The 22,454-nt window shown below is 41.4% G+C and overlaps 1 protein-coding gene across 1 annotated transcript in view; it reads left to right on the top strand.

Annotated features, from left to right (window-relative positions):
• Positions 1-152: 152 nt before the first annotated feature.
• ahrra (aryl hydrocarbon receptor repressor a) overlaps positions 153-22,454 on the top strand; it is a 36,484-nt gene continuing 14,182 nt past the window's right edge. Inside the window, exons 1-3 of the mRNA XM_088363507.1 lie at positions 153-484; positions 752-844; positions 2,079-2,260. Coding sequence (XP_088219633.1) covers positions 783-844; positions 2,079-2,260 — 244 coding nt within the window. The 5' untranslated portion in view covers positions 153-484; positions 752-782. The remainder of the gene's footprint in view (positions 485-751; positions 845-2,078; positions 2,261-22,454) is intronic.

Genomic DNA, 22,454 nt, shown 5'->3' with positions numbered 1-22,454 from the left:
TACTGTATTTTTTTGCGTTTTATTTATTGTTTAATACGTACGTCACGAATTCAAATAAAATCCATCACGCACGATATTACTGATATTTCCTATATGCAGACATGCCCTGAAAGCACCACAAACCTCGTGTAGCTTGTATCCGTATGAGCGTGTGCGCGTGGCGTGCGCGCGCACTGTTTGTGAGGCGGAGTTGCGTGCGAAGAGCTCGACATGTCATTTAGAGGAATCCGCCACCTGAAAGGCGAGGAAGTGAAGGCGACTCAATTGGGTATAAAGCATCAGGCAACATCTGCCGCGAGCAGTACAAAGCTGATGAAAACATCAGCTGTAAGCTCTTCGATTATTTGATTTTCCCGTGGATTTATCACTTGCCCCTGTTAAGTGGGTGCAACCCCCCCTGGGACACATCTATCTTTTTTTTACGCTTAATGTGACTCCACTGAAACACTATACTGGACTTAACTGACAACCACAGCGTGTCCGGGTGAGTAAATTTTTACACTTTATTTCTTTGCTGAGCTTGTCAATATGCAAATTTGCTTTTCGGACTTATCCCACAACTTTCTCATTTGAACCATTTAGTAGTTTGCATGTAATCTACCTACACTGTAACTCATTGGAGTTGCTGTCTAGACATAATCGTTTGAAATAGTTTGAGCAACTTTTCTCGAGTCTCAAAACAAAGTGGGAGCAACATGGAAGGTTGAAAAGTCCCTCGTGTGCATCTGTGTGTTGGCGTCTCCTTCCACAGCGCACCTGTTACCTCCACGGAGCGCAAGATCATGATCCCTCCTGGAGACTGCATGTACGCGGGCAGAAAGCGGAGGAAGCCCGTCCAAAAGCAGTTAAGAATTATATTTTCTATTTTGGACAACAGAATCAGGCCGAGTAATGGGTGCACGTTTCACTAGGAGGTCTGCAACCAGGGCTGCAAGGATATTAAGTGAATATTGTGATATTTTAACCCAAACAGCATGAGCATTCAACTATAAGATACAAGCAATTGTCTGTTTATTCATCACATGACTTTTTCTTGTCTGCATGTAATTAGTATGTTCTTGACTTTGAACATACACTAATTGTTTTGTAGCTGCAGGCTCAAAAGGTTGTGTTTGACGCTGTTGACATTTTAGAACAGCATGACCCCACCCACCAGTCAAATTTTGTCAGATCATTTCATTAATATTAAATCAGTTGAACATAAAAATTTCAAGCGTGACCAAAAAAAGAAATAAAAGTAACAGTTTTAAGGCGTTTAAATAATGCAGCAAAATCCTCCTGTGACGTATTGACATCAATTTAATTCAGATCATTTTCACTCTCCAGTTTCATTTATCAAATGCATATATCAGCTACAAGTCTAATGACCAGTATTATTTTGTTAAACATTTAGGCATTACAACTAATATATCATCAGTGTTGACATAAAAGCAATTAACTGTAACCAAAACAAAAGTCAGCATCAGTTAACTAGTAATTTTTTTTTTTTTTTTTGTAATTTTACAATAGACCAAATGACTGTTAAGGGTGTTAAGGGTTGTTGAGTTTAACTAAGGATAAAAAAAGCCCCAGTGAATACGAATATATAATTCATGACATTCAGGACAGCTATATTGTAGTGCTTAAATCATTTTTTTTTTTCTCCCTGTAAAGACATTTGCTGTCATTGGAGGAAGAACAAAACAGTTTTGTGTGGTGCACCGAGAAAGGCTGCAGGAAAAGTTCTAAGGCAGGGACATTTGCAGAGATGATCACGTGTCCCTGCCAAGAACAACAAGTCAAATATATATTTTCCATGGCAGACTTTTTAAAACTTGCCAATAATTGATCATTTTATCTTGTGGAGCAAGACCATCAGGGATTCAACAGATGACAGTGTAAGCTTTATATTGGAAAATAAAAAAGGTCAAAATTTCATTTGGCCCCAAGAAGTTAAGCTTCACGGACTTAAATTATTTCTCACTGCTTGTCACAATGCTTCAGGCAAGTGTGTGAGGAAAAAAAAAACAGCCTTAGTGACAAGTCGGCATGGTGAAAAGTGTTTATGTTCCAAATCTTTCACTGACTCACCTCACCAGGAAACCGTCGTCTGCTAATGAGAAAACAAACCCGTCCAAGCGGCACCGGGACAGGCTGAATGCCGAGCTGGACCGGCTGGCCAGCCTGCTGCCGTTCCCGCCGGATGTCATCTCCAAACTGGACAAACTGTCTGTGCTGCGCCTTGCAGTTTCCTACCTCCGCGTCAAGAGTTTCTTCCAAGGTAAGAGATGACATTTGTGTGTGTCTAAAATAACACACCAAGTATTAAACAATTTATTGCACAATTGTTTTTCGAAGGGTGATTTTCACATAAAACATTTTCTCTCAGAACTGAAAGGTGCGCTGTTGCAGTACTAACTATATTCATATTTAATATATTCTGCAATCTTGCCAGCAATTCATTATTGCAAAGCGGTCCAAAATATACACTGGATTTAATCTATCTTTTCATTTTATATCAAATGAGTAACTGGAGCGCTTTTGTTGTTGCAGTTTGAAAGAAATAATAATTAAAAGTTTATGATGCACGGGTTAAAGACATTGAAAAAACACACTAAGCTTAATTGATGGCTTCGGTTTCTTCCTCCTTGTTTCTCTCAAACATTCACCGAGTGGGAGTGTCAGGCAGAGCTAATTTCCACCCGCTTACCTGTTTTACCTATTTAGCTATAAAAGTTGTTTGGGCTTATCAAAAGCGTCTCATGAATAAGTACTCGACGACAACAGCTGCCTCTGGGAAGACTTGTGATCTGTGTTGACAGAGTTCAGTTGAAAGTGTGGAAGTGTGGTGGAAAGCTGTCTAAAGTGAAGGCAAGGTACACTTTTGGCAGAATAGAAGAAGATCTGGACTCATTTTTCATCAACTTTGAATAATTATCAAAGGCTCTCTGTTGAGTTGCTCTACTTCTGTCAGGGTTCTTATCAGCAGCGGCAATTGACCTGCTCACTTGTCGTTTGATGCTCGACTAATGAAAATAATTGGAAGTGGAACGGAGCCCTTTAGTTCGGAAGAAATTTGCAGCCCATACTTTCTGCACTGACCCGATGATCTTTTGTACTATAGAACAACAATCACATTATAATAATGGTGACAACACTTTCTCTTATTTTCCCACCAATAGATAGTATCCAAAGTTTATTCCACGGATGCGCTTGTACTTCTGCTTTATGTCCACTGGGGGGACTTTGAGAAGTTATGTGGGTTAGCACAGACTTGACTGGATTGAGGATAGATTGTTTGGCCTTTTTAAAAAGCTGTAATTTTTTATTACTGTATTTAGTAGGACTGACAAGGTAAAAATGATAGGATTGTTAGAATAGATTTTTTTTTTTTACATATGTGTGTGTGTGTCAGCTGACTACCTCCGCTTCCATGTTAGGCCCACAGGCTTCACAGTAATTGTTGAGCTTGTTAAATATTTACTCTCAGGATTAACAATCCCTCCTTCATTATCTATCTGCCCCAGTTGTCTATTTTTCCCTTTGAATTGAGTTTTTGGGGAGTCTGTTTGTTTGACTGCATTTCATTGTTATATTGGAACTGGGATTGTTTTGTTAATTACCCATTCTTGGTTTTAAATTTATGAAAGACATTTAAAAGAATACAGCAAATTCTCTGTTATTAAGAAAAAGGAATCATTGATTCGGAATGTGTTGGAGACTTTTTTTTTAACCTTTTCATATTTTCTGTTTTTTAATTTGTAGTTGGAAAATTATTGGACATGAATCAATTAAGGGAAATAAAATGTAGAAAAAAATATAATCCAAACTTTACAGTTGAGAAATAATGTGGATTCTTTCATGCCTGAGGCTTCCAAACTGATTGCTAATTATTACCTGTAATTACGTACTTGGTAGTTAAGCGTACAAACTGAAGTTAGGACGTTGGAAAGAAAGATAAATTTAAAATAAAAAAAAAAAAATCATAGTCTTTTTAAAAAAAAAAAAAACATTCAGTAGTAAAATGATTACATGATGGATATCTTAGATGGCATTATCATACCTCTACTCATTTGCACATTTTGACCAAATACAATATCAAGCATAAACATAGCTTATATTTTTTCTTTCCTACAAATAATCGGTCCATCCGTCAACACTAACTGACGGTGCCACTCAAATAAATACCTAAAGTGTAAATATATCCATCCCCGTGTCAGCGAGGTGTGTGTCTGTTAAAGACCCAGTTGTCTTTCATAGCCTTCATAACACTCACGTAGACCACTGGACTGGATTGCACGTGCAAATATATTACAAATATATTTATATATTCATATATATCAAATGCTGGATTTTCTGAGGTGCCTTGAAAGAGGAAGAGAAAGGCCATCGAGACCACAGCCTCACACCAGGCCCACGCCATTAATGACGTCATTCCACAGACAGCAGACAGTTATGTAACAATTGGGGAAATAGATCAAAACACACCAGTGATTTTCTCTTATTTTCACACTTTGATGGATTTTATTCCATTTTCCAAAAATATTAATAAAAAAAATAAAAGGTCTCACTTTTTAAAAATATGCCGTAATCGTAAATCATAACCGTTATTTAGCAAAAGGTGAACACAACAAAACACTGTCCCTTAGCTTCCCTATTTTTTTTTCCCTAAATTAAAAATTTAGCTGATCACACATTGTGATTTCTATCTTCCTCTTTGAAATAAAGCCTCCCCCAAAAGTAAACAAATAAGATTAAATTCATAAACTAAATTACAGTCAATTCAAGTAAATAGACTTCATCCTCTGATTAATGAGATATAAAACTTTATTTTACCTCACAATTCAACGACACAGTATTTAGTGATTCTATCTTCATTCATCATCTTTAAATAATTTCACAGTAGATAGGATTACATTATCTTTATAAAGGCAGTCTTGGATCTCATTAGCTTGTCCAAGTGGTCATAATATGGCGAGCGGGTGTATGTTGCCTCCTTTTCTGCACAGCTCATTGACTCATTTGTCAGCATCTTTTCTGAAGAGAACACTCAAAGCGATCAAGCCTTTGCATCTGGCCCCCCCGGTGTTTGACCCGATCCGAGAGTCAGTCACCCAGAGCGCAACGAGCGAGTAATCACCAGGAATCAGTTCAACTCAAAAGTGTCAATGTGGCGAGCTGTGAAGAAATGCTTACGTACTGTTTTGTGGAATTCCTTGTTAGAGCATTGGCAGCTAAACGCGCTTTGCACTTTTATGCCGAGTCGGCGGTTTCACATTCTCACGCTTTTCTCGTATAACATTTCCAGGCTTTCGTATTTGTATTGATGAGGAGCACCCGGGCAGAAAACCCTTTGGAATCTCTCAATCGGTTGTTGAAGCAGAGAAGATTTGCTCTTCTGTGTGATGATGGTCTTCAAACGTGACAACCATTTGAGTCCATTGTCTTCTCCTTCACTTGCCCACCAGCTTAATGTCTCTCTGTATTCCTCGGATCACGTCGAACATGTTATTTCTTTTCCCCCCTTACGGGCTCCTGTGCTTCTCCTTCTTTCACTGACCTCTACGAAAGCAAATCACCTCTTTGTCTTCACCAAGAGTGCGTGATCAGGCTAAATGCCAGCGCTCAGGCTTTTCTCCTTCCTCTTTCCTCCACATGCGATGTCTGTAATTCCGTGCTACAAGTTGTGCAGACAAAGTAGCTGTATGGAGGCTTCATACGTGGAAACGTGTTCGGACAAATCTCACGCAAGTTCTCAGGATGGCCTTTAAAAACTGGTTTTTATTTTCAACCGTGTGACAGACGACAGCGGTTTGAAGGCCTAAAATTGATCCAATGCCAGTGAACAATATTGAGACAAATAATTGACAGTGTGCCTTATCAATCAGGTGCTTCTTATTTATGGATGCCTAATTGAAGTTTAATGTGCAGAAATATTAATTTGGTTAAAATCTGCTTCAAATGTTGTTGTTTTTTTTAATTAAAACACAATTTGGAAATTTGTTTTAGCTTGGTTATCCAAAAATCAAAGCCCATTGATCACTCAGTCTAGATATTAGACTGAAATAAAAATTGCATTCATTCATGACACGTTCTCATGTCTCTCGTCCGAGATCAATAACGCTCTTCGGCTCCCTTTGTCGTATCGAACGTTTTAGTTATCTGTGCAAAGATTTCCTGCTAAATTGCGCGTTAGTTGCATGTCGGCACAACCCCGCCCCTCCCTCCCTCCCTCTCATGTATGTGTGTTCGCCCGCTCCCTGGTAATCAGCCAAACAATAGCTGTTAACCAGCACAACAGGCCAGCCATGCTAATCCCTTGTATGTCGGGAAGCATGAATAGAGACGCCGCCGTACGCGTTTAGGATCCTCACAGTTAACTCATTAGTTGCTCGAATCAAAGGCATGACACTCGCTTTGTCCCTGCCTGGCCTCTCGTGCCACAGACACTGAACTCGCTTGAGTGAAGTTGGTCTCTATTGGCTTGGGGGCCAACAAAGCCTTGCGGGATCACAAAAGGCCATAAGTGAATTACTCAAACCAGTGCCAAGGGGGTCCCCCCCCCCCCGTTAGACGCCAACTGTAACAGCTACGGGAGGCGTGGTCCTTTGCCGTGTCTGTGTGTGTGTGTGTGCAAACAGATGGGTAGAGTGTGTGTTTGAGTTTGAGTGAGTGTGAAGAGACAAATAGAACTCATGCAGAGGGAGCAGAAGGCTTTGTTGGCCCAACACTATTGTTGGAGGCTGTCTTGTGTAATTACTGTCACAGCTACCGCCTAGCGCGCAAGGAAGAGAGAGCGCACAGGGATGACGAGGAGAGCAACAAGCACGATGGAGATTAGATTCACTTAGGAGGAACACCTTGTTGGATCCTACTGTAGATGTGCACATGGCGTGGATAGAAAAAATCTACACACCCCTGGCAAGTTTTTGTGGGATTTAAAAAAAAAAAAAAAAGAGACCAAGATAAAATTAGATGGACATTGAGGATGGGATTGAAGGGAAAAAAAAGTCTGCACAAAAAAATAGGAAAGGGCTCTGCTGCCACTTACAGAACTGGCGTCGTTTTGCATTTTTTTTGAAAACAAACACATCATCACGTTTGCGATTGTCTGACCTTGGCGGGAGGTCGGCGCTCGACTCGCCAAACCCAAATTCGATTGAACCTGGGTCAGTTGTTTTTAGGTTGACAATTGTCATGTAAGCTAATTTATTGATCACTGTTATAGAAACAAGTCAGCCTATAAAAACTTTGCCCCCACTTCAAACCATTTTGGTTTGCAAAGTGCACTTACAGTTTAGATTCAAGAAACCACACAACAAACAAACTTGGTTGATCTCTATGCCAGCATGCAGAATGAAGAACTGCCCGAAACCACATGTCAAAAGCCCATTTTTTAAACTTGTTATGGATGCTCATTTTCTTATGTGAACTGGCATCAGAGTGCTTCCATTTTTTTCCAAATGCTCCACGTTATTGGAGGTCTAAATGAATTAAAATACAATCAATTAACTCGAAACCAAAACAAAAATGTATTCCATTAAATTTAAGCCTTTAATATGTTTTTTTAGCATTCATAACATGCAAAAAATGTGTCTGGTAATAAAGACTTGGCTGTCTGCATCCTTCCCTCTTTCTGTTTGCATGGTGAATAGACAAACCACAAAGAAAACGATTGATGTCATGACACAGATTCTCTCCTCTGAACCAAAACCTTGGCCGTCATCCTCAAACGGCCCTCAGTTTTTCCTCCCAGTGAGAACCCGAGGCCTATTAGCTACGGCACAACCAATTTAACGTGGCCACCCGCATAAAAAGCTCAGTGGTGTCGGTAATGCGATCTGTTGATGGCTAAACCGAGCGAACGGAGAGCCTATTCACACTGGTTGATGAATGAACTCGATGACACTGCCGCTCTGGCACGATATGGTTTCACAATGACAAACGCTTAAATACAAGAATAACAACGTGAAACAAAGCAGTCAAAAAAAAAAACAGCAACAACAGTGACCGCTGCTGTTTTCATTTGGGCTTAACTGCTTCTGAAAATTTGTAGCCTCGTGATGGGCCAACATGGAAAACGAGGATATGTTATTATTGGCAATAAAACTCAGATGGCGACATGAGCATTTGTAGGTTTTATCTTCTTGTTGACAGCTTGGGCCTATTGTACAACAGACTGTTATTATTGCTTGTCACTTTATGTTTGGAGGCCAATGCTTCATTGCGCATTCCGTTGTTGTTTTCAAAAGTAAATGGATCTCGTTTCCGATGCGGTCGGAAAGATCGCTAAGCTAAGGTGGCATTTGACCCGGTACAGCAGAATTGAAACACTTGCAGTGTAAATTCAGCGTCAGGGTCATTGAGTGGGTTTCTTCAAATTTCAGATTCGCTACCCCACTCAAAAATTTAAAAAGCAGAGGGAATGTGACACAAGTGGCATTTCAAATACGTTTGTGTGCGCTTTAATGGCTAGCAGGCCGTGGCCTTGCGCTGAGCACCCGGAGCAGCCTGAACTCTCATTGAACTCCCTGCCGAATTATGATCGAACGAGTGCGCATGACAAAATAATGCATGCAGAGGGCAGAGCGAGAAGGAAAAAAAAAATGATAAAAGAAGACAGTCTGTCCTCATTTCACACTGTCGCCAAGCAGACAAGACAGACAAAGCAAACAACCGTGAGCCACGTATTGTGTTGACGGGGAGGGAAAACGTCTCATGCAGTCAGTCAGGTATCCAGTTCGTCAGGATAGCGAGTATGTTGACAGCAACAGCGAGAGCGAGAGAGAAAACGAGCGAGCGAGATGGCAGAGAGGAAGAATTGGGGAGGGGGGGGCGGAGCTGATGGTTGCGTGACTCGCGCTTCGCTCTGTCCTTCAAGCCCCCGGGCTTTATTTGTTCGCTGGGAGAATGGAAGGTGTATTTTTAAGTGTTCGACAGTAAACAAAGCTGTGACATGGCTGAAATGCATGTTGGGATTTTAGGGGAATGTGCACACGTGTGACAAAAATAATCTCTCCGTCCAGATTTGAAGACAAAAATTCCGGCGTATTTCCTTCAAACTCTCACTTGAGTGTAGGAGTTGAATGAGTACTTTTAATTTTGCACAAATACTTCTACTTATTGCTTATATAAAAAGTGTATACACCCCTGTTTGGAAGTCAGGTTTTTGTGATCCATATTTTATTTGAACAAGAATTATTTCAAAACCCTGGCACAAGAAAGAATGAAATAATAGTGTTCTATAACATCTGAACTATATTTGGGATTACTCAAGGGTACTTTAAATGATGGCAGGTGTGTGCTGACTCAAAGGTCAAACTCAAGGCCCGGGGGCTAGGTACGGCCCGCCACATCATTTTATGTGGCCCGCGGAAACAAATTGTGCATCAAATTCACAAGTCATTACTAAAATTGCAAATAGAAATGAATCTTTAATCCAGCTCACTTGCAATTCATCTTCCGTATTATTCGGATCATGGGCTGACGTGAGTCAATGTCGGCTCCCGTGTGTTTGTGCCCTTGTTCGACTCGGCGCCACAGGCATCAAACTAGCGCGCCGTCCATGCACCAGCTCTGAGCATGATGATTTATTCACCAGCACAATGGCTTGACCTCTTAAAGCACACGCATGACAACCGATCAAATGTTTCATACCGGTTGCCAGAGCTGCCAGAGAAGTCACTTTATATTTCAAGTCAACTCAGCGCTATACAAAGTGCAATACAGTTTCTTTTTGAAATATTGTAAAGAATATAGAAAGTGACAGAAAGCGACGGCGAGTGTGTCAAATTCTTTCTCCGTCCATGAGGATCATGTTTAAATTGGCATGTTGTGGAGAGCGCTGAATTTAAACAGCTGCTAGCTTTTCGCCCACAGCTTCACGCACACACATCACACACTCGGCCGTGCAGCCCTCCCTTATTCTAAGTTTGCGTGCGGAGCGAGGAAATTCTCCATGCTAATGTGCCAGGGTTTGTTTTCATCATCAAATTGCAAATGTTTTAAATATGCATCACGCACACGCATACAGTCAGAGCACTGAGTTTCAATCCTTGTTTTCCTACAAATATTCAGCTGGATGTGGTCAGACCAGTGTCTATTTTTCATGCGGCACTCCTATTATTTCTCAATCACAGTTGATTCATCGTGGCGCATTTCTTGACCTAACACATTTCAATGCTTTCCTTGGCTGCCGACAATTTTAGAGGAATCCAATCAAATTCTTGTTGTCGTGCTTGAATGCCACCCAAAATTCAGGTTTGAAAGTTTCACAGTTTGACAAATTAATCTAACCTAGTTTACTGGCTGTGAAACATCCTTCACACACACAAAGATGTTGATGTGACAGGCGACATTGTTGGGCTGTTGATGTAAATATAGCTCCAAAATCAAAGCTGACTTACATCCATATAACTGCCAAGGGTGTCATATCTCCATCTGCGCTATACAGTAAGTTCAAACTAAAGCACACATGCTGCTAAGCCACTGTCATGTAAAGATCTGTTCCGCAAATGGAACTCGGCTACCTCCATTTTTTTTTTCCCGCCTCTCAGATGTTCACCGTGAGGCCTTATTTGATTTTCCGGGCAACAACAAAAAGCGGATAACCCAGTTTGAGAGACAGTTCACTTCCTATTGCAGGATTAACATGAGAAGCAATGCATTTTTGTGAGTTTGCGGCTATTATTAGAAGCGAGTAAATCATAGTGTTAGTCAGGTTCTTTAGGGGCTTTCTGTATACCTTCAGAAAAAAATGTCTTCATTTTTTTTCTCTCTGCAAGCCTATGTATGGTTAACAGCAAGAAAAAAAAACATTGAAGAGAAAAAGAAGACAACAAGCTGACAGGATTTATTTCTGTGCGTGCGAGTGTGGTGACCTGTTTGCCCTCGGTAACCCCGTCCCCTCCCAAAAAACAAAAAAAAAAGCATAGCACTTTAATTTGTTATTATTTTTTGCGTTATAGTCGTCTTCCACATAGGTGACAGCCAATCTGGATCTGAGTAAACAAGAAACATATCAATCCACTCGATGCAATTAAAGTGTTTGAAAAGTGGGAACAAACATTTAAAAACGGCGAAAAAAAATACGAAAACTCAGACGTAACCAACATAATATTTTCTTCGTCTTTTGAGAAATAAAACTGAAATTGATGCGGTGAAACGTCACAGTCCCTCGCATGAGTAATATGAGTGTAAACAAAAGCTGACTGGAGAATCCTTCCTCCTGACTCATGGCGAGAGAGCGGGAGAGAGAGAGAGAAAGACATGGGAGGGGGAGGAGGAGAACATAATTGCAGCAGTTTGAAGTCTCATCGGGCCTTTTTCTTTTTTCACAGATTTGCTATAAGTGTAGGCTGTCTACTGGCGTCTTGCCACTCAAAGGCCACATTCATGGAGGCGCTGCCCCACTCACACAGGGCAATTGGATCCACCGGATACCCTTTCCTTCTCACGCAACGTTGCGTAAACTCACAGAAAAAATATCCTCAATGTGTCCCTAAACGAGTTAGTCACCGCCGTGATCATGCTACGGCGGATTTAGAAAAGTCGGCCGTCGTGAGCGCGCAGAAGCTGGTCAGTTGCTCAGTCCGTTGTGGCTAAAGAGCATCATCTCCACCATCTGTTCATATTTGATTTTGTTGTCTTTGTATTTTGTGGCTTAGGCAACAAAGCTATCAAGTGATTAATATTCAAAACAAGCCACCGGGGGCATCGTTATGATTGCTACGGTGAACCACAACAAATAATCGTGTTGTTTACAAAGTGTAGGTTGGTTATCTTTGCCCAGTGACTCAATCTCTGTCATCAAGGAAGCATGTAAACAAACAAGGAAATTTCAGGGCTTTTTTTTTTTTTTTTTTTCCCTTTTTCTCGTCACTGCTCCAGAGAAGCAAACAAACCCTTCCATGATGTCTAAACAAGGTGGAGCGGTCGAGTGGTATGTTGACCCAAAAAAAAAATACATGTGGTAAAATTTATAAATAACATCATCATGACGGGGTTGGCTAATTAATAGATTTGTTTTTTTCAAAAGTTTTCTCATGAAATTCTGTTGCGTCCTTTAGAGCGTCCTTGTTTATTTTTTTATTAGTTTTAATTCGTGTCTAATTCTTTAACTCTGAAAACAGCTCCCCCTCTCTGTTCATTGTTCATACTCTAGTTTTTTTTCTCACATGTCCGCTTCACCAGCCCAACCCTTTCCTCATTCCCACAACCGATCAGTAAAGAGAAGCAATTCCATCACATGGAACGACATGAAACGTCCCTTCTAAGTGAGCAGCACAGCGCATCTAAAAGAGGACCCCTGCAATGAGGTCAACATGTCACGCAATCAGATTATACCATGAGTGAATTTAATGTGGGGCTGGGTTGAACTGGACTGGATGGAGATTGGTGGTTGGGGGGGGGTGCGCATAGTGTTGTCATGTTTGTTTGCAAGCTTCATTTCATCTTGGCCGTGGCTTTGTTAGATGTCATCGAGTATAAACAAATATCACAAGGTTTTTCTTCAGCTAATAGATTCTCATGGATTTACTCAGCAGCTGGATGGATCGCAGGAGCTTAATACCTGCCAGAAAGCTTCAGGGCCCCGACCTTGTTCCTCTTGGCGAGCCTTTCGCCCCAGCTACTTGAATTTCTTCCCGTGGAAAGCTTCCTTGGCCAAACCTGTTGTCAATTTCTACGCCGTTTTGGAGCTGTCTTGTTGATATTCTGCTCGCTCCTCTTTGGGGATAGTCGTCACTAAATGAGAGTTGATGAGCTGGAAAAGCTGCCGTTACAAAATGACTACACAGCAGGAGTCAAGGTTTTATTTTCCATTTGCAAAGTGAATATATGTCAAAGCATACAACAAGCTAGCGTGCTTGCGAGTTTACATGAGCCAAACTGAAATTATTTTTCATTTTGTCATTTTTTGACTTTTCATTCCACTTAGTTTTTCCTTTTGTTCATTTTCCTAAATTCAGTTAGGTTTCAAATCAAGTTTGTGAATTTTCTGGCATTTTCACTTGTGTAAAATATAGTTTTTTTCCCCAAGCCTTTTATTACCTTAACAAAAATGCATTTTTTTCTTTGCAGTCTTAGTTTGTTCGTTTTCATCAACAGCAATAATCAGGACGCGTACCACATGTTGGTTAATCCTCGGTTAAGTTTAATTTTGCTTTCTAACCTCCCCCTGTAGCAGAATGCTACCTGAAGTGACAGCTTGCTTCATCACCCAATGTCAGTCTGCTTAATCTCATTTTAAACCAGTTGCATTCCCACCCTGCAGCCACAGGTTGCAAGTGTGCTATGGAATGCCTTAAGCACCCAACGCCAAAAATAGACATGCTGACCCTTTCAGAGTGTCTGTTGCGGCTGCATGGGGGGAAGCTGGCGCGCTGTCCCCTCCAACACAGGGTTAAAGCATAATGTGTGCGTATGTGCAACGCTGACTGAGCAGGCGAAGGGCCTTGCGTGACTACCGCAGACACGGCCGTGACCTCGCAAAAGTGGTTATGAAAACGATCCGTCGAAGCCAGCGGAGGAGTGAGCGAAAGCGCCTGTGAATGAGTGTGAAAAGACGAGTTGATGGAGGGAATAACCACGGGTGCCACGAGGGATTTGGGACACGTCACTTCCATGGCGCTTTTAGAAAATACTTTGCATTTGTCAGTCATGAGAATGTAGAATAAAAAGCGTAATGAAAGAAAATAGATTTTTTTCCCCCCTATAATCTCATCTAATGACGCTATAGGAACCCAAACAATTCTACTCTGTCTCAGTCATCAGATCACAAGGGAGCGACACCAAAGGGCAGTTCATAGGAGCGTTCTCAATCGCGTGCTTGTACAGCAACCATACACAAAGCCTGAAATGAAAAAAAGATGGAGGAAATGAATATTTTTGTCACTCAGTCAGCGGGAGAGGAAAAAAAAAAAAAAACACGTCAAGTATCATATTCCTGATGTGGCGCTGGCACTCTCGGAATATCCAGGAGAAATGTCTGCGGCTCGCGCTCTGTTGGAAGCTTGACCACGAGGAAACAATTGAAATCAAAGACTACATGCTGTCGATGCCCATATTACATACAGCACATAGCGTATTTCGGAATTTATGACGACGTTCGAAGAGAAAACCATACTACCGTTGGGTTAAGACTGTGACAGTAAAATACTAACAATAATACTTTACAATAATTAAATCATACGCCATCGTTCGTCAACTGGAATCATTTTCCTCTCGACGCGATTAACAGGCTTGCCGTCGAGCCGATGCGGTCGCAGACTTGTAATTAAAGAAAGGTGCAAGCTATTCATTTGCAAACTCAACTTGCTTCACAAATGAAAACGTAGTCGAAAATGAAAATGTTCCCTCAAATATTTGGACGCGCGGCGTGTCGTCTTCTACGGTCACCACAAAAGCAATTTTAGGAACTTAAAAGAGAAAAGGAATCAAAGGCCGGTGTTTTCTTTTTTCGGCCTTGTAAATGACACATTGGAGGACGGCCCTCGTCGTGGAAAGGGTTAACACAGGCAAGTGGATTAAAGAAGGGGGAAAAAAACAGAAATAAAGATAAATGAGAGGGCGGAACATATCAGCGTTCTGTGCCGATTGCGTGTGAGCGGTAATGCTAGCCTTCAAAGAGCACAGTGGAGCACATTGTATCCATGCATGAGTCGCTCAACAGGGATGGCGGCTTGATGGAGGGAGAGAGAGAGGGAGGGAGGGGGAGGGCATACCAGGACAAGGACTGAGAGCGAGATGCGGGATGAGCGAGAGGAGAGAGGAGAAGACTCGACGGGGTCTGTCTCATGACAAACGGCATCTTTGTTACCAAGGCGGCGGCCGGGCCGACTCTCACGCTTTTCCACATGTTTTTGCACACATTCGCCGGACACTTCATTAGGCACACTCGTCCTCGTCACATCCTATAGATGGGAATTTATTTTCCCCGTGCAAATATAACAACGAGTATTTATATGTATTTATCTTGATATCAAAATAGTGATTAAATTGATTTCCACACTCAATAGAGCAGCTCCACACAAATCTGCCTTGTGGCCCCAGTTTCTAATAATCATCTTTTTGTTTTTAGCCAAGCATGGTTGCTTTCACTATAATTAAAAAAAAAAGAGTGAGTGTGACATGCGCACATTATTTACAGTTCAAAAATTGCTGCGTCACGCCATCAATTCTGCCCCCTCTTTCTTCTTCTGCTCTCATCTTTCCAGCTGTCACTTCTACTGTACATCTCCGTAGCTTAGCGTGATCATAGCCAATTAAGGCTTGTGTTGAGCAGGCGACTCGTTCCGTCGGGAGCGATACATTACCGCCAACTCGTGCCAATCCTTTCCTCCGTCCTCCATATGTGTATCATCTCTCACGCTGGTGCGAAATGTGCCGCTTCATTCTCCACGCAAGTGTCGAAATGCGGGTGAATGTGAATTTAATGATGTATGGAAGAGTTAGAAAAAAGATGGATCTTCAAATAAATTGCAAGAGTTGTGGAAGCAAGCCAGCATATGAGTAGCAAAGTTTTTTTGTTGATTTTTAGTATCTATGACTGTGATCAGCTCTCTGCATCATCTTGTGACCGCCCTGTTTTCTTTGCCGTCAACCCCGCAAGGAGCCTCGCCTACCTGTCTGGCCTCCTTCTGAAATTTTCCATCACACTGCTGTTTATTGTCAGGCCGGCCGGCTATCAGCAAATGGCCGATGCTATAGTTACTCCTCCGCAAACATCACGCGACATCTCGGGGCGTCACAGAAAGAGCAGGAAAAGTATGCAGAGCACAAAAAGTTCATTAGCTGAATTTTTGGGATTTCCTTCCATCACCTTGCACACACACACAAAATGGGGTTACTTTCCTACTTGACATTGCTCATCAATGGCTCTGGAGACAGAGGACATCGCGTGCTCCGGCCGCAGCGTTAAATCTATTTAGGGCTTCGACTTATGCAGGGAAAAACTCAGTGGCATGTTGCTGAGCTAATAATGTTTGACCGCTTTCCCAGTGAGCCGCGCAAGTGCTCCTTTGGGAGCAAGAGAGAGTGAGATGCGGGCGAGCGAGAGCACAGTGGCATGACGCTACATAGACGACCTCTCTGGCGTTGCGTGCGACGGTTTGTTTGCAATACTGGCCACATGTTTGACCATTACATAACTCTTCAGTTGTGGTCTGTAAATCATGGAGTATTTAGGGACGTCGGCTCATGCATCGTGCAGTACAAATTTCAACGTACAGCCATTTGGGTGACACAGTAGTTGCTATCCCGGTGATGATTTATCGTCTTCAAATTCTGTCTCTATTTTCCAAACTGATCACATAACAGAAAAGGATGGGTTTGATGAGTTGGCATTTTGTTGAAGCAGTGATTTACGTCCTATTTTGTTCCACAACTGCGTCTCAGTATGTGAAATATGGGAGCTATAAGACTAATTAAAGGCTAATTAAAGGTTCCCCCCGCTGCCAAAACACACCCGCCTGTATCGCACTGTTTGCACAGGTGCTGTGCATCCAATGTTGTAATGGTGTCAGGTTTTTTGCATTTTTTTTTTACAGTATATTCTTTGTTAACAAACTATGTCAGTTGGGGATATGCACGTCCACCGATGTGCAACTTGGAAGCAGAGTTGAGGTTAACCAGATGCCGTCGCGATAAGACGTCTCACTCTGCCACACAAACAACAGCTATGGATATAATTGGGAATGACAGGTGAGTATATGGTGGGAATTCACCAATCCTCCCATAACACTAGGATAAGCGTTGCAATACACTCTGTTACGAGCGTGTGTGTGTGTGTGTGTGTGTGCAGGGGCGTGGTTTAGTCCAACAGTACCACCCTGCTGCACGCGATGCCTGGGAATCCGTGCCTGGTGAGGATTTAGTGAACTTGCTTTAGGGAATCCCTGCTCTCTCTGCCTCCCACATAGCCCACACAAATTCACATCATACAAAATATGAATTCCACACGTGGATTCATCATGCACACACCTTCAGGATGTGAAAGTGACACACCTGGATTTTAGAAGACAAAAACATTTCCACGCACAGTCTTCACTTCTGCTTTTTTTCTTAATGTCACGCATTGTGACAGATTAAAATGTGTTCTGTTTTTATAAAGTGACACAATGAAGCAGGAACAAGAAGAGTGTTGTTCTTGCTGGCACAATATCAAGCAGCTTGTTTGGATTAAAGACAAGCGACGTGAATTGAAGCAACAGGAAGGCAACCACCGTGTCGTAACAAGCAATATTTTATGCATCTGTCAAGTTCTTTTAAGTTTTATTTCAGTGAAATGTTACCCAGTATTAATCGTCCAAGAAACAAACAAAAATTTTTATGGCGCTTTATACGCAACAAAGAGATTCTGGCAAGTGGGAAATAACATTCATACCAGCTGTGATTTTGCTTTGAGTACTGAATGTCGAGCAAATGAGCTGATATGCTTCCACTTGTGAAAATGGTCATAAATTAAATTCTGTGGCATACTACAACAGTCTTTTTTCGCCGCAGGGAAGGTTGACGTGTCGCAATGTTCTCTCAATTTAATAGGGATTCACAAAGTGGACCTAAAAAAGCAACATGTAACAGAAACAATTACAGACACTGGCGGAGCTAGGATTTTTCTTTTCTGGGGGGGCCAGGGGGGGTAAGGATATCCTTTTATTAAAAAAATGCAGATAAAGCTTTATTATGTGGTTGTCATCCCACTTGTTTGTTTACATTTTATACAGTACAGGCTCGTTTATATGTTAGCGTATCGTCCTGGTCACTTTCCAAAATACAAAAATACCCGTGCAATTAAAGCTGTCATCTATAATATGTCAGGTATGCGAGGCGAGACCACTTCAGTAAGAAAAGGAAAACTCTGAAACTTGAAGCATGTTCGATTCACATCTGGTACACCCACTGACAGTCTTCCCCAGTATAGTGGAAGCCACAAAGGACTTCTTCTTCCTTCATCTTTTATTGTCCAGTGGGAACAAGACTCTCAGTTCCTTTTATGATAGCTCCCTCCTTGGACTGTCTTTATCTTTTACTCTCTTTCTCCCTTTTTATCTTATAAAAGAAAGAAAAAAACAGCGTTTGCCTTTTCATTAAACAAAACAAAACGGGACTAAGGGACAGATGTCATATCATATTTCATGCAGTACAGTAAATGCATTTTTGCCGCTGTCCGTTTTCATTTACTGAAAAGAAAGCGTTAAGAAAAAAAACAAGACTGTCATGGAAAGTAAAAAAAAAAAAATGTACATTACATTCGCCACAGGTATATTTTACACTGATAGTAAAGTTGTACCATGTGCAAACGCTGCAAAAAAATATCAGAAAAGTACTTTTTTAACTGCATGGTTTGCCATAAAATTTCTTCAGAAACAAGATGTGCTCCCCTAGAATGGACAGATTATATAGCCAGCTATTTAAAACTCAGAAACCGCAGTAGAAATCGAGTCAGAGTGACAAGACCACACACTGTTGTGGGAAAAGATTTTCAAAGTTTCTTCAACCATTGTAGTGTTTTATCTTTAAGTAACAGTTTTCCAAATTTAGAAGATGTATCGACTTCGAATTATGTCATTACCATATATCTACGCTTAGCTGGTCTATGGTATTTTACATATGTGTTAGCATGAAGCTAGCAGAATTCCATTGCAATACAATATATTTTTATTTATATAGCGCTTTCACAACAGCCATTGATGAAATATGATTTGTTGTAACAAAGTAAAAATCCTAACTCTCTTTTGCATCTTTTGTGCACATAGTCCGTCCCATTATTAGTTTTTTTTTTTTTTATTTATTTTAAATCAGTGTGACTTAAACTTTAAAACACTATACTGTAGGAAGCAATCATTGCATCTCCAGTTACACATCAGGTGTCCTCATTTGGCTCACCCAAACCACCGTGGGCTGATACAAAGGTGTTTTGTCAGCACTAAATGGCTTTGTGGTGCCGGTAATAATCACTGGTGTCACTGAGGAAACGGATAGGCTAACCGCAGAGCTTCGGTACCACTTCCCGCCTCACTACAATGTGAATCTGGGGGGGAGTTGACGGGCTTGTTTTCGTGACTCGGCTGTTAACTTCTTCTGTCTAATTTTCCATGAATATGTCTTTCTCTTCTCTACAGGTGTCTGTCCTTCTCTGTGCCAATCCCTTTTGACTTTTTAAAGGGTTTAACTTGGCAGGGCGCACATTACTTGATGGCCAGCTACTGCTGGGCTTGACACATCGCATTAGGCCCTCTCACGCTATCCTCGACACTGGCTCAGCAGTAGACTGGTGTGTGTGTGTGTTTATCGGTCTGCAGTGTATGAATGAAGAATAGCCCCCCCAAAAAATGGTTACAAAAGTTGGCTCTTAACTTTTTACATATCAGTCACAGCCAATCAGAGTTGCTCCTTTCGTTCCTTTTAAACGTTAAGCAGAAGGGGAATTTTTGTTGTGATATAACATTTAGTTTTAGTTGTTCATTCTCACCAATAGATATTTGAAATTACCCCATGATTATTTCTCTACATTTATTTGAAGTCAATAATTTCCTATCACATTTTTACAATGAGTCAAATAACAGATATGGAGTTATAAATCAGCGGAGGAGTCTTGATCTTAGTCACTGTGCTGATGCTTCCTCCAAAGCAGCAAAGTCTCTCCTCCAGGAAACATCCTGAATCTATTGCTCAGGCATTCCAGGGGCCCTTCTCATAAATCAGCTGAAAGCAGAAAATGCTTGCCTGTAAAGTGACGTACTGTAAAGGAACAGTTGCGGCTCCAGAGAGAAGTGTTTTGGAAACATATGTTCTTCTCATCCCTCAGACATCTGCGGTTTCACGGCGTGGAAATTGCATCCTTTGTTTATATTGGGAAAATGTCTTTGATGCCTTCAAAAAGCCTTTTTAAAAGCATTTATTTAAAGACATGCCGAGTGCAATGTTATATGTCGCCATAAACACTATGTTTTACTATATTCAAAGTGTTTTGGTTTTAGAGGCTTGGAGCCTATTGTTATTTACTTGACAGCTATTTTCATCAATGACATCATGATGTCTTCCTATTAATTACTTTCCTTTTGATGAGACTTTAATTCAATCCTAAATCCCATCCCTAAATATGTGCGTGACACATAATAATCATTGTTAGCTCGGCAAAGCTCAGATGCTTTCGAGTAATTTGAAATGAGGTTGGCAGGGGGCGGAGCTACTTTTTGGTTCATTCCACCTGAGGAAAAATGTTGACTTTTTTTGAATGCAGCGTTCTTAGACCCGTTGACGCTCGATATGTAAAGAACGTGCGATGTTTTGGTACCCCTCGCTGAAAAATGTCCGCCCCTGACCACACGTTGGACAAAGACCCCCTCTTACAATCTTGATTCCGGCTGCATATTCTTCATCAATCATCAAGTACGATCCCGTTCCTAACATTCCTGGTCCTTTCGACAAATATATGCACGCTGATGGATTGTTTCTAGTCACGCGCGAGGCTAAAGAAAAATAACCCTCCTGACCTTCAAGCCAAAACACAAGTAATAATACCCATATGCTCGTAAAACAGGCATATTTGAAAGTTATCTCCATAAAATAGTCTTATATAATCGGGTCGAGGTGTTAAACAGCTGCAATGTGACTTTGGAAAGTCTTCTGGGCCAGAAACACCTGCTTGACCCACATTCCCGTCATTCATCATCAAATGGTTTGGATCATTCTTATTCCTTGATACCAACTTGGCAATTTCTAGTTCCTTAAATTTGATATAAAGTATAGAAAAAAAATCTCAGCAACTTACCGCACACACACATGGAGTGTATGTCGTCGGCATCACGCTAACAACAGATGCCGGGAAGTGGCATCTCCACTCCTGCAAAGCCTCACCATGCGTGACTTGGCTGACTTTACCTCTTTTAGCATGATCGCGTGATCCTACCATCGCACACAGGCATTGCTGGGTGCTAGCACAAGGAATGGATGTTCTCCCTCCCTGTCCCAAATGCAGCGATCAGACGGTTAATATAAACGAGCCGGGATTAGATTGTTGAGATGACATGCAAGGGACGCAGCTCATATGATGACTCGGACGTTATGAGGTGTGATATATTTACATGATTAGTTGCACAAACTTGTGTTGGAGTTATAAGATGACTTTAACAGCGAGTTGCATCATAATAAGAATGACTCATTTTTATTTCATCAAGCGGTTGGACGAAATCAAAACAATCCTAATCCGTTTTTTTTTTAAAGTAGAGTCGACGCTTATACTTTTATTAGGTCCCCTTTGTGAGTCTTAAATCACATAAGACATTTGTTTTGATATCTGCTCTGCCACTGAGCTCCCCTTGTGTGTACGTGATGAGGTGTTAGGAGAAGGATAATCAGATTACTGTTGGGTTAGCGTGTCACTTAATGAATTAGCTCACTCAGAGGCCAAATTGTTGTGTGATATTGCGGGTGTGAGCCGCGGGAGGTCAGCGGCTTGATGCTTAAGAGCAGCTGACAGGTTGACGCCAAATAGGATCGATGGCTTTTAATTGTCTAACGCGCCGTCGCATCGGACAGTAATTATGGATCAAGTCATTTTGTATTGTTTGGGGGGGGGGGGGAGAAAAAACTGAACTCCTTGACCTTATGACATCAAACCGCTGCCCTGGATTGCTTCACAGATTGACGATACACACGCATGCGGTACATACACACACATGCACGATGGATACACAACACCTACTGACAAGTTAATGGCGTTCATACATAAAGCATGATCAGCATCACGCCGATCACTCGATCCCCCTCAACCTTTGACGGATTAACTACCTCGCACCCATTTAATTACACATTGGCGAGGCTCTCATTGTTTGTGTTTGGCCCTTTTTTTCTTCATCAATGAGCCAAAATGAATAATTTTTTAATTTTTTTTTTAACTGAACGGTTGTGAACTTTTTTGAAGGGCTAACTCTTTTTTTTTTAACCCTGAAAACCTGATGAATGTTGTTTACTGTGACCACAAATTGAGTGCTAATTGCCTCCATTTAAGTGGTAGACCAACTAAAGTGAAGTCAAGTGTGTGTGTACTCCTCAATTTAAAACACAAGGACCAAAGTTATCTTTATGGCATTTAAAGCAATATGCACCTTTTTTTTTATGAATCATAAATTTAGCTTTATTCCAACTGCATGCAAAATTGATTCACTAAAGCAAACATGCACATAAGACTCAAAAAATTTAACGCTCTAGCATTGGTTGTAAAAAAGAAGTGATTGTGTTAGTAAAGAAATAGGAAGCTGGAACTTTATTGTGGCCAGGTGGAGTTCCTGAATGCAGCATTTATTGAGCGCAGGACTCCTTCAGAGAGCAACAAAACCGCAAGCATTCACATGAAAACAAGACTCAAAACAAGCGAGAATGCTATTTATAGCCGTACAATGCAAACACGCAAATGCGTGGGACCTTGTGGAGCCTGCGCCTGCGCCTGCTCACTTTGGGCAAACCGACTCCCA

The sequence above is a fragment of the Syngnathus floridae genome, chromosome 20 (assembly GCF_059516105.1).
Source record: "Syngnathus floridae isolate MCC-2025c chromosome 20, RoL_Sflo_1.0, whole genome shotgun sequence".
Lineage (NCBI taxonomy): Eukaryota > Metazoa > Chordata > Actinopteri > Syngnathiformes > Syngnathidae > Syngnathus > Syngnathus floridae.
This window is presented reverse-complemented; position numbering and strand designations above follow the sequence as displayed.